Source organism: Choloepus didactylus, chromosome 27, assembly GCF_015220235.1.
Source record: "Choloepus didactylus isolate mChoDid1 chromosome 27, mChoDid1.pri, whole genome shotgun sequence".
NCBI lineage: Eukaryota > Metazoa > Chordata > Mammalia > Pilosa > Megalonychidae > Choloepus > Choloepus didactylus.
The window spans coordinates 21,951,350-21,964,774 of NC_051333.1; the positions used below are offsets into that span (position 1 = coordinate 21,951,350).

Here is a 13,425-nt window from a genome sequence, read left to right on the forward strand (position 1 = left end):
TGCCAAAAAGTATGTACATTAATATTTGCAGTGATTCAAAAGTTTTCAAAGAAAAAAATTACATAATCCAGATAGGGAAAGAAACTCCCAAGGTCACATGGCTGTTAAGTGAAAAAGCAAGTACCAAGACTTTTTCCAGACAAAAATATCCAAATACAATAGCAGTATAATTTTTGAAAAAATCTAGAAGGCTTTCTAATCTAATGGCTACAGAATTCCTGAATGGGGATTTTATACTATTAAAAAAACAACAGTAAAATCCAATGGAGAGGTTTCAAGCCTGCGGTGACAGGGGTGGTGGCAGCAACCGCCAGGCAGGCACCTGAAACTCTGAGGGAGGGGAACCCTTCTCTCTGCACACAGGAGCTGTGGTCCCAAGAGTTTGGAGTCAATCTCATTGCTCTTCTTTCCTTCTACCCTCCTGCCACTTGACCCAGACACAGTAACAGAAGTACAAGGCAGAGCAAGGAAATCAAAGCCCCAGCTTCTGACCCTGAGGGCCATGAAAGGGGAGCCAAGAAAACTAGAAAGTGTCAGGAAGATCATGAAGAGCTAAGAGAGTGATCCCATAGAGTGGTATATGAACTTCTGGCTCACCTCTGAACTGTGCACGCATGGATCTGACCCTAAAGAGCAAACCAAAGGCTCTTCTAATAGAACTATGGGATTACCTACCACCCAGGTCCCAGATGGCCCACTGGGTGGTGCACATACAGAAACAATTCAAACAGCATTACAAAGACTTTGAAAACTGAAATGACATTAAAATCACAGCATACGGAAGATAGGTCAGAATTTGAAACCTAATTCTAACAAGGTTGAAAATCTGCTAAAATGAAACAAAATCAACATTCTCTTTAGAATTAAACAAGACCCTGACTCTCATAACATTCAAAATGTCCAGGATGCAATTCAGTATTAATTGGTGTATAAACAACCAGGAAAATCTCAAATTGTAAGAGAAAAGATGTTCAACAGATGCCAACCTGAAATGACAAAAATGTTGATTTACCAAAGACTTTAAAGCAGCTATTATACATGCTGGAGGAATAAGGGCAAACAAATGGAAAAAATTTTTTTAAAAAAAGACTCAGCAGAGAAATAAAAGAGATAAAAAAAGACAAAGTGGAAATTTTAGAAATGAAAAGTACAGCCACCAAATTAAAAAATTCATTGGATGGGCTCAATAGTAGAATGGAGATGACAAAAGAAAGAGTCAATGAATTTGAAGACAGATCAATAGAAATTAGCTGATTTGAATAACAGAAAAAAAATTGGAAAAAAATAAACAAAGGCTTACGAAAGTGGGGCAATATCAAAAGTTCTACCATTTGTGCCACTGAGAGTGTAGTGAAGAAATAATGGCTGAAAATGCCCCAAATTTGAAGAAAGACAACATATAGATTTGAGAAGCTCAGCAAACCCCAAACAAAATAAATGCAAAGAAATCTACACCCAGACACATCATAATTGAATAGCTGAAAACCAAAGACAAAGGGAAAATCTTGAAAGCAGCCAGAGGAAAAATCGCCTCATTTTAAATTTGGGAATAACAATTTGAATGACTGCAGATTAGAAACCATGGAGGCCAAAAAAAGTGGCATAACATTCTTAAAGTGCTGAAGGAAAAGCACCCAGAATTCTATATCCAGCAAAAATATCCTTTGGGAATGAAGATTAAACACAGGACATTGTCAGATGAAGGAAAATTAAGAGAATTAGGTGATGACACTAAAAAAACAAACAAACAAAAAAAAAACAAAAAATGCTAAAGGAAGTTCCTTAGAAGGAAATGACAGAAGAGGGAAAACTTGGAACTTCAGGAATGAAAAAAGAGGAACAGAAATGGTAAACATCTGGATGAATGTAATAGACTATTGTTCTTCCCATCTGTTCTTTAAAATATGTATATTGATTGAAAGCAAAAATTTTAACATAACCTGATGGGATTTTTAGTGCATATATATTTAAGACAACATAAAGGGGGGAGAGAGAATAAAGGGAACTATATGGTGGTAAGGTTTCTATATTCTGCTTGAAGTGAAAAATATTAATTCTAAGTAGACTGTGAAAAGACAAGTATGTCCTATGTAATTGCTAGAGCAATCACCAAGAAAATATACAAAAGATAGAGTAAAAAAAACTAACAATAGCTAAATTAAAATGGAATGATGGAAAAAATATTCAAATAATTCAAAATAAGGCAGAAAAGGGGAGACGGACTGTGCCAGTTTGGATGCATTATGTCCACCAAAACGCCATGTTCTTTAATGCAATCTTTGCGGGGGCAGATGTATTAGCGTTGATTAGGTTGGAATCCTTTGATTGTTTCCATGGAGATGTGACTCAATCAACTGTGAGTGAATGTGTGATTGGATTATTTTCATGGAGATATGGATGCCACCTGTTTAGGTTGGGTCTTGATTTAATCACTGGAGTCCTATAAAAGAGTTCATGGACAGAAGGAACTCAGAACAGCAGACAGTGACATTCTGGGGAGCAGCTGAGAGAGACACTTTGGAGATGGCTGCTGAAAGCAGACTTTCACTGAAACTTTGGAGATGCTAGCCCAGAGTTTGCTCCAGAGAAGCTAAGAGAGGACAAAACACCCCAAGAGCAACATTTTGAAGAATGCACAGGAGATAGCAGAGGAGCTGGAACACAACCTGGGATCAGCAGATGCCAGACATGTGCCTTCCCAGCTAACAGAGGTTTTCCAGACGCCATTGGCCTTCCTTTGGTGAAGGTATACTAGTGTCGATGCCTTAACTTGGATATTTTCATAGGCTTCAGACTGTAAATTTGTAACCAAATAAAGCCCCTTTATAAAAGCTAATCCATTTCTGGTATTTTGCAAGATGGCAGCATTAGCAAACCAGAACACAGAGGAATATATATGCGAGAGAAAAAATAAAAAACAAATAATAAAATTATAGACCTAAATCTAATAATTTCAACATTTACATTAAATGTAAATGGTCAAATAAAAACACAAATTAAAAGATAAAGATTATCAGAATACATTAAAGAAAAAGTCCTAACAACATGCTATAAGAAACCTACTGTAAATATAATGAAATAGATAGGTTAAAAGTAAAAAGATGGAAAAAGATATACTATGCAAACATTAGCCAAAAAAAATGCTGGCTTGGGGCTATGTTAACATCAGAGACAAATGACTTTGGAGAAAGGAAAATTACCAGGGATAAAGAAAGATATTACAAAATGATAAAAGGGTCAGTTCACCAAAAAGACATAAAAATCCTAAATGTATATGCCCTGACAAGAGAGCTACACAAAATATATGAAGCAAAAACCACTTAGGAATACAGTATGGCAACTTCTTGTAGGTTAAATATATACTTATATATGACCCAGCAATCTCACTGCTAGTTATTTACCCTTGAGAAATGAAAACTTAAGTTCACACAAAAACCTGCAAAGAAATGTTCATATCAGCTTTATTTGTGATAGCCAAAAGCTGGGAACAACCCAAATGTCCTTAAAAAGGTGAATGCATAAAACAGACAAACAAGCAAACAAAGAAAAAAACACACCAATACAATGAAATACTGTTCAGAGAAAAAAAAAATGAATTATTGATAAATGTAATACTACTGATAAAACTCAAAAGCATTATGATGAATGAAAAGAAGCCAGTCTCAAAAGGCTACATATTGTATGATTCTATTTATATGATATTCTGGAAAAAGCAGAGGGACAGAGGACAGATCACTGGTTGCTAGGAGTTCACAGTGGGAACAGAGGATGACTATAAAGTGACACAATGAGGGGGTTTTTTGGGGTGATGAAACTATTTTGCAAATTAATTCTGGTAGTGGTTACACAAATCTATACAGGTATTAAAAATAATTGAAATATATATCAAAAAATTACTAATTAAAAGAAAAACAAGCAACAGATATTTCCTCTATATCCTCTATGAAAGAGAATACTTATTATTTGGAGACTATTTTTCAATATATGAATACACTGAATTTTGTTTCAATGGTTGATGCTAAGTGAAAGTCATTTGAGGGAAGGAGTTTATGACTTCTTCTCACATGATTAAAGCTGTGATTGAAATTCTTGGACTACAGAACAGGAGTTGGTAAACTACAGCCTACAGGTTAGATCTGACCTGCCTGTTACTGCAAATAAAGTTTTATTGGAATACAGCTATGCCCAATCTTGACATATTACCTATGGTTGCTGTTACACTCAACAGCAGAGATGAGTAATTGCAATAGAGACTATATAGCCCACAAAGCCTAAAATATTTATAATCTGGACCTTTGCAGGAAGGGTTTGTTGACCTCTGCTATCAAGAAATGAGGGAAGACATCACCACAGAGAAAGGCAAAGGCCATAGTCAGCCCGGCAAAGAGAGCCTGGAAGCACCAAATACCTTATTTGAGGGTGATTCTGTTACATGCTCCTCCTGTTTGTTAATCAAAGGACTGGACTCTCGTTTAGGTGCACCAACTTTTGATCTAGCCAAACTTAAAAATTCACTAATGGAATCTTCTTTCTTTTCTTGTTTAGATGTGTCCCACCTGGAAGGTTTTCTTGATTCTGAAAGACAGGACAAAGACATAACATCAGAATTAGCAAGAAAAACTGTATAGCCAAAAAGGCAGGTTCTTCATTACCTCAAGAACCTACTGTGGGCCAGACATTGTGCAAGGGGTTGGGGATCTGGCAGATGCTGAGACAGAGCCTCAACCCCAAATAGCATATATCTGGAACATTACAACACAAGCCAGTTTATCAACCTGAGCAATTCTCCAATGGAGGGAGGAGGATTCACACTAAGCGTATCCTTAGAACTGGATGACCTTTTACTTCTGTCTTCCCAGCAGGCTAAGGGTTGAGACCCTAGCCAGCACATAGACCTATGGAGGAACTACTCACTGTCAAGACCTCGGTGCTGCTTTATTTTTTCACTTGATGTTTGAGTTGCAGGCAAGGAAGCTGTCTCTGGTAGTGTCAGAAAGTTGAAGACTGAGTATTTGTCACGTTTCACTCTTGGTAATCCAACTAAAGTTGAACTGGGGATTGAAAAGGAAAAAAAATATAATTTTAATAACAGCTGCTAGGATAAAATCCACTTCTCTATAAAGCTTTCCCCATCTCACGTTTTTTTCCCAGCTCTTCTACTTGGCTAAAAAGGTCCCCTAAGATGCTTTTGCTTCTCAAAGAAGTTCAAGAATTTAAAAAGGCTGACTTCAGGATCCATTAGTTTTTCCTTATTACAATAAGGGCTACAATTTAACTTTGAAAATGAATTCCATTAAAGAAAATTGCCATGGCTAAAAATATACTGAAAATTTCTCACAAAATCTCTGATTCAACTGTATGTGCTTTCTTGCAGTGTTTATGACCAAATAAGATTTTGAACTTTCATAAAGAGATTAAAAAGTGTACTTATACTTTTCTTGCAGTGTTTATGACCAAATAAGATTTTGAACTTTCATAAAGAGATTAAAAAGTGTACTTATAATTTTCAAATGTAAATTGTATAAGCTACCTTTAAATGTTGGCAAATTAGACAGGCATTAAGTTTTCATAATTGACATATCTGAGTTTCTTATCTTCAATATGGAATAAGGTTTGCTACCTGGAGAGATTTTGGTAATAAATTAATAGAAGTTAAAGTAAATCTGCAAATTTTTCAACTCCAAGGACTTATAAATAAGTTCATTTAGAAAAAGGGAATTTATATGAGCATGTAAGGGGAAAAGTCAGTTTTAATATGAGGAACAGGTTTTATTTTGGTAAAAAGGCAGGTTTAGTCAACTTACTCTGGATAAGGGTCAGGAACATTAAACCTCTTACACAGAATCTTGTCAGGGTGCCACTCAAACGTGTCCCGGGTAAGCTTCCCAAACATCTTCATCTTCACAGCTGACTGCTTGTCATTGACATCATTCTGAGAAAATAAAATCATTCAATTTCATCAACTGGTCACACAACTGACCTGACCACTTTTAAATGCCACTTAAAAATTTCCAAACAATCTTCTAAAATTCTAAAACAGTTCAGGCTATAAGAACTTTTATAAAGTATTTGGTAGTGGCTGGAAGCTAAATCATAAAATTGTTCATATTCAACTAAGCCATGTATATTTTGATATTTTCAATGAGGGATTTAACATATTTGGCAATACAGTGTTTTAATTTTAAAATTCACCAGGCAGGGGCATGATGGTGGCAGACCTCTTGGTCTCGAGGAACTTCGACTTGGTCCGTATCATCTTCCTCCTTGGCATGAGTGAACCTGGAGGACAGGGTTGAATGGGAAGACACATACAGCATGGCTGCTCGAGAAAACTCATCCCGCTCGCGGCCTCGCTCCCACTCGGTCATACTGGGATCCAGACAACTTTCCAGAGCATCTGTGGTACAGAGAACAAGAAAATGTTTCATTTTTAGGAAAAAGAAGGGGCTTTAACCTGGCTAAGAGATTTCAAACTAGAGTCGAGAGGTCATTCTGGAGGTTACTCATGCAAGCTTCAGCCAAATATTACAAATTGCCACAGTATGTCAAGTCCCAACCAATAGTATTCCTGAAAACCTAAAGAATACCCTGGGCTCTATCTAAGACTCTATAAATGTATTACTTAGTAAGTTTTTCAGAAACTTAAGGCCTCCAGATTGTTCCTATGCCAGATAAGCCCTGAAACTCAGAAGTACCAGTGTCTCCAAGAACATCAACCAGTTTCATTCCTCTACCCCATAATGTCAACACCCCTTTCCATCACGAAGAAGATAAAATGGTCATTGCCCAGATATCCCTGATGATTTAGAGAAAGATCAAATGAGAGGGAGAAAGTATAACTGAGAAATTAGGATTTAACAAATGACTGTGACTACTGAATCTTTACATAAATATTTCTTTTCAGTGTCTAGTGTTTTAGAATAGCCAGAAGGAAATACCTGAAGTTGCTGAAGTGTAATTCAGTATCCCTGATCTATGGTAATGATTGTATAACTACAAAGAAAAAAAAAAGTCAGTTGCCTGTGTCTGTATGAATCTACTTCTGGATGTTTGTTCTGTTCCACTAATCTATATATCTATCTCTGACAATACTACACTGTCTTAGTTAACCTACCACTATTGTAAGTCTTAAAATTGGGTAGAGTGCAATACTAGTGGTCAAGAAGAGGAAGGGATAAAGGGTATGGGATGTTTGGGGTCTTCTTTTCTTTTCATTTCTTTTATTGGAGTAACGCAAATGTTCTAAAAAATGATCATGGTGAAGAATATGTGACGACACTGTGAACCAGTGATTATATACTTTGGATGGATTATATAGTAGATGAATATATCTCAATAAAATTACATTAAAAAAAATCAAAAAAAAAAAGGAAACACCTGATGGATATCACTCCAGCCTACCCTTGAAGGCTGACCAGCTTTGTCTTGAAGGATGCCATGGGTGGTGGTGGTGGAGGGGGCATGTATGTGGCAGGTAATGTTGCTCTCTCCCTCAGAATGATGCTTTTATTTAATTCTGTCTATTGCTTATAACACAGAAAAACATTCTGGGGACTAACAGTTAAATCTTCTGAAGCAAGGAACTTGTCATTACTCCCAGACAGTGATAAGTTCATCCCAACTATATTTTTGTTTTTGCAAAAAGACACTCCTTTCTCGAACTTTTTAAAAATTTTAACAACTAAATATTAGGGCTGTGGGTTCTCAGAAAGGAGCAAAGCACAGTAAAAGGGCTTTACATTCCCCAAAGATCTGCCTTTGAAAAGCTGTCCCTTTAATTTGCTGACACCCTCACACAAGGACTACTGCAACTAACAGCAGTCCTTCTGCTCATCCTTGCCAATCCCCCTCTTCACCCTTGACATATTTACTTCACAGATCATAGAGCGATTTTTTTTTCCCCACATAATGATTCAAGTTTTACAGTCAACTATCTTTTTAAGTCAAATTTTAGACTATGATTTAGGGCTGGATGGTTAGGATCTTAAGACAAAACGGAAGATGAGGTTGTTCATTTGGTGTGAAATGTAAAACTTACAGAAGTCAAGCATTTGCAAACAGATGATGGTTTGTATTATGTATTGAGCATTAGCTACTGCCAAGGCAAGTTCTCTATTTAAACAGCTACCTTTGGGACCTGAGATGTAGAGAAACACAATTAATTGGCTAATTGTCCTTTCTTTCCAAAGTCAAGTGCCAGGGCCTAAAACTTTTGCACTGTTTGCAGCAGGACAAAGCAAATACACTGGCAGAGCAGGATACTAGGGCAAAACTAGTAAAAAGGCTACCCCTGGCAAAAATGAGAGGCCCAGGCCTAGCACTCACCTTTCTGTCCCTGTTTCATATTTGCTAAGAACTCTTCATATCGTTTTTGCTTTTCTGGGTCTTTTGAAAAAGGTTTGAACTTGCTGGTTCCTGTGGTGGCTGTCCTGCCACCCAGTGCCATGTGCCAAGAGCAGTGTCCAACATCTGGAGAGGAGGACTGGGATCTGCTGCTCAGGGCATTCTGGGCCAGACTGCTGGCCTTGAGTTGAGCAGCTTTAAGTTCAGTTGCCTGTTTCATTTCTTTGATTCTCTCTTTATCTTTTTGGGACAGAAACTCTAAAACTGAAGTAGCTGAACCTAAACAAAAACAGCAGTAAGAGATGAAAAAGAATCATTAGACAAGTTTACTCCGCATTTCTCTGTACATTCATTTTCAATATCACAAATTTAAATAGGTGATGAATTTTCATGTTTAATGTTTCATTTGCCTTCTTATTATCCCTGTGAATAACATAATGGGAGTCCTATTTTACAGTTGGTAAAATGACAGCTAATACCTGGATGCTTACAGGGCTGGTGAGTGGTCCTAGCATGAGGAACCTGACATCCCAGGCTCCGGACCTCCGTCTGCAGTGGCCACCATTTGTGCAGTCCTGTACAGCACACACCCCATTCAGAGCACAGCCATCCACCAAGCATTTATTCATATCATAAATGTTCACTGAGTGCCTACTCCATGCCAGCACTGGTCTAGGGTCTGGGAGGACAATGGAGATGAGGCCCGTTCTCACGAGTGAGAGATATAGACATTATAAACAACAACAACAATAACAACAAAACACCAGAGCACTGCCATGAGAGGAGCACTATGAAAAACATAAACTAGGGTGATGTGTATTATTGATGACAAGCTAGTGGGCTGGTAATAGAGGATGGAAACAGATATAACAACCTCATGTGGTGGTTAGGGAAGGCCTGAAAAGTCTCTCTAAAGAGGTAATATTTGAGATAACTTCTAAGTAATAAATGGAGCCAGATTTGCAAAAATCTGGAGGGAGAACAGAGGCAGAGGAAACAGCAAACATAAAGGCCCTGAGGAAGGATCATGCTTGGTAGGTTCAAGGGGCAGCAAGGAATGTCATGAGACTAGACTGCAGGGAATGGACCATGGGAAAGGGATACAAGAAGTGGCCTGAGAGGCAGGCAGTGCCTGGATCATGTAGGGCCTTGTGGGGCTTTTACTTTAAGTGAGAGCTACTACAGGGTTGAAAGGGGGTAATGATATAATTGGTTCATCTAGTTGCTGTTGAGCGGAATGGACTGCAGAAGGAAAGGGGACAAAATAAAAGACCAAAGACGAGGCTGCTGCAATAGTGCAGGTGGGAGAGGATGGGAGCTTGGATCAAGGCGGAAGCAGTGGAAATGCAGAGAGGTGGATGGATTCCCCACGTGCGCTGGAGTTAGAGCAGAAAGGACTTGCCAATAGACTGGGTATGGTGGGGAGAGGAAGGGAAAGAAAGGCGCTTAGAATTAGGATTCCTATGAACTGGTCTGAGCAATGGGTCAACAGTAGTACCATTTATTGATGGGGAAGAGAAAGTTTGGGGAAGAGAGAGAGAAATCAAGAGTTCTTTTTTAATTAACTGCAATTTGAAATACTTATTAGGCTCCCAAATGGCAATGTTGCATAGCATGAAACCTTCAAAAGTCAAAAGTCTACCTCTTATACTGGGTCTTTCTGCTGCAATCTTCAGGGGATTCTCCACATTTCACAAACTTCCAGATACTTTCATTTCTTTAAGGCTTTCAGGAGAAGAGCTATAGTACCCTTCCCCACTAAGGGAAAAAATATATATACTTTTCCAGGCTGGGCAGAGAGAGTGAAGCTACAAACGTCCCTGATCTTAACCCTGTTCCTGGATAATTATTAAAATTTTAAAAACAGTTGACCTTAAGACACAGATTGTGATTTTAATAGCACAATCCACACTGATGGTAGAAAGCAAGTATTAAGGAAAGGATGTACATCCTGTTATGTATTCCATTCTTAGTAATAACTTTTATTCCCACAATTTGGGAATACAAAATCATGTAAAATAAATTTCAACAGGAAAACAAAACCTTTACATTTTGATTGTGATAACTCAGATTAGTTTAAAGGTAATGGCTTCTCTCTGCTCTGTAGCACATACCTTGGATAGGCGTCTCTCCAAGCAGCTCCCCACGCTTGGAGGCATTCAGTTGGTGCCTACTATGTGTCTCTGAGTCATGCATTGCCTTTCCAGCTGACTCTGATAATACCTGAATTAAGTGGGAGTTGTCTGAGGTTGCAGCTACCACTGGCCTGAAATAATGCACTGGTCGATAGTGTCTTGGCAATTCAGGTGGTGGATATACCTTAAAAAATAAAACAGAAAAACAGGTTGCGATGAAAATGTTCTGGTGATAGACAGTGGTGAAGCTTACAAAACATGCCAATATATTTAATGTCTCAGAATTATATGCTTAAAAATATGGTTAAAATGATTTTTATGTTATGCATATTTTACCATAAAAAATGATTTAAAAAAAACAACAAAAAACCATCAAAACGGTTGCAAGAAAATCTTGTTTGACTTAACCAAGAAAGCCTCCGAGTGGTGTTAACCCTGCTCTTTTCCTGGCTACCATTCAGCCAGTTCTTCTGTTGGGGCAGCCTGTCTAGATAGCCTTCCGGTATCCATTATGGATCTGGAGGATCACCAGAACCACGCTGTTCCAATGGTCAGATATTATTACTGTCCCTTCTACAGAGATGCTAATATGCATGTTTAATATGACAACAATAAAGGGATAACAGTCAATGTGACGCATTGGCCCAGAGGCAGAACTGGCCCACTGTAAATCAGGAAATTCAGAAAAAGTGTGATTCAAGGTTTATTAAAAAACAATGACTTGCATAAGTTAGTCTTAAATTTAGCATTCACTATTTTGTTAGGTTTTAGTTCCAAACTGAAACTTCACTCTGCTTTTTGATACAAGATATTTCTAATTCAAAAGCTCACAACTGAAATTGAAATTTATTTGGGAAATTCAGGTACTTTCGAAACTGAATGGCATTAACCATGGCAGCACAGATAAGTTAAAAAATTATTAGATACTTTTAAATAACTGGGAAAAGATTCTAACTAATGAATACACGTAATGATCTCCCTGCTCTTGGTCTAACAGGATGATAGACATATACTTTTATGGACTGTTTCTTATTTAAGCTGTTTCTTCGATTTTTAAGCTACCTTAAAGCAGGAGTTGAATCAACCCTGAACTCTGTAACCAGGGAGGCATCCTCTGTGACTGCGGTTCTCAATCCTGGCGGAACACTGGACTTGCCTGGAGAGTTTCAACAATACTGACGCTTGCGCCCCGCCTCCAGAAAGTCTGACATCATTGCATTTTCCCAAGCTCCCTAGGCAGTCGCAGTGTGCGGCCTGGGTTGAGGACCTGGTCCTCTGCAAGTCCATGCGAGTGAATTATCATCATCAGGAAACTGGACCAGCCAGTTGGTCCCTGACTAGACAGGGGATGCAGACAGGAGATACTCTCAGATGGGACTCTCTACAATTCTTTTTGCTAAAATACAATTGCACCTCCTCTACCTACCTCATTTTTTATCATCACAGCCCTCACCACCTGCTCTGAAACAGACTTTCAAATCAGCAGCCAAACGTGCTCGTTAACCACCACACCAAGAACCAGAGGGTCATGGCAGAAAGGAGGGGTGTGGACATGGCTCCTCTTCACATTCTCCATTAGATTCAAAGCATTTCTATTCCCATATAAAGTCACTGTTCTGTTTTGCCTTTAGAGCCAGAGGTTGGGTTTTGGCCACAGCATTAGAAACCTTTGCATCTGGGAAAAGTTAGGTGAACCCGGCCCTCCACGAAGTCATTCCTACCCACAGCTCTATCCAGCACCGAGCCTCCTCAGGGAGCCCCGGCCTTGGTTTCTCGTTTTAAACACTTCACAACTCTACAATGCATTTGCTGGTCTGGTAGTCTCCCTGGTGGAGAGCAACTTCAGGTCCAGGACTTAGTCCTGTTTTCCTTGAACCCCTGAGTCAAGCAAGAACTTTTCAGCCTTTTTAAAACTATGTTCCTTTCCAACATGCAAAAACTTCACATTCTCCTTTAATTTTATTTGACATTTCTAGTAGTAACAGTCCCTTATCTGGTTCCTTCCTAAATATTTTATATGTATTAACTCATTTAGTCCTTCCAACAACCCTATGAGGTAGGTGCCATTATTACTCCCATTTGAAAGATGAGGAACTTGAAGCAAAGACAGGGGAAGGAGCATGCCCCAAGTCACCTGGCAGCAAGTGGCAGAGCCGGTGGAGACCTGGGCTGTCTGACTGCTGCCAGTGCCCTGAGCCAGCAGGTCATGTTGCCCATTTTACAACACATTCACCATCACAACTATATTCACCAAACACTCATCAACAGTGAGTATGAGTTCTCAGGCTGCACTGCCCCCGGCCTTCCCCCTTCTGGAGAATCACAGGCTTAGCAGTCCTTAATAGATGTTTCTTAGATAAAAACTAAAAGTTCATTTAAGTGTGGAAAGAACTGAAAAAGGAATACCAACAAGGCAAATGGCCAGGCAGCTCTACTGAGCTACCCAGCACCCACAATAACTCCCAGGTATATGCTGTGACAACTGCACTGTGAGCAGGTGGATTCAGTGACTGTTAAAGGAAGAACAGCCACCTGGCTGGGGCAGATCTTAGTCTAAGAGCAGATTTTCACATGTGGCAGTAACAAATCTCCAAAATCAAATTATCTGGAAAGGTATGAGGCGTTCTCCCCATGACTCAACCTGCACACACATGGCTTCTCTCCTCTCTGCTCCTCCCCTGCAAAGCATCGGAGAATCTTGGCTGCACCAGCTAATGTACTTCGTAGCATCCAGGGAGGAGTCAGAATTGGGGGTTACGGGTTTTTAAAAGGTTTCCACTTTTTCTTAAGTTACATTATCCCTGGTACTATATCGATTTTATTCTCCCACTTATTTCCAATGTATTCCTTTTTCAATGGAAATAACCACTCATTAGACGTTGGATTTAAAAGATTACTAATTCGATGTTTTGAATATAATGTGGCTACTAACTTGACATTTCTAATG

General features: G+C 38.8%; 1 protein-coding gene across 3 annotated transcripts in view; it reads right to left on the bottom strand.

Annotated features, from left to right (window-relative positions):
* The window catches only part of GPATCH1 (G-patch domain containing 1), a 56,395-nt gene that overhangs the window by 24,935 nt on the left and 18,035 nt on the right, over positions 1-13,425 (bottom strand). For all 3 annotated transcript variants that reach the window (XR_005214382.1, XM_037820016.1, XM_037820017.1), the window contains 6 exons: positions 10,458-10,662; positions 8,326-8,622; positions 6,219-6,397; positions 5,805-5,932; positions 4,915-5,051; positions 4,409-4,575 (listed from right to left, as the gene is read on the bottom strand). Coding sequence is in view for 2 of the 3 variants with exons in the window: in XM_037820016.1 (XP_037675944.1) it covers positions 4,409-4,575; positions 4,915-5,051; positions 5,805-5,932; positions 6,219-6,397; positions 8,326-8,622; positions 10,458-10,662 (1,113 nt within the window). In the remaining variant the exon portion in view is untranslated. The remainder of the gene's footprint in view (positions 1-4,408; positions 4,576-4,914; positions 5,052-5,804; positions 5,933-6,218; positions 6,398-8,325; positions 8,623-10,457; positions 10,663-13,425) is intronic.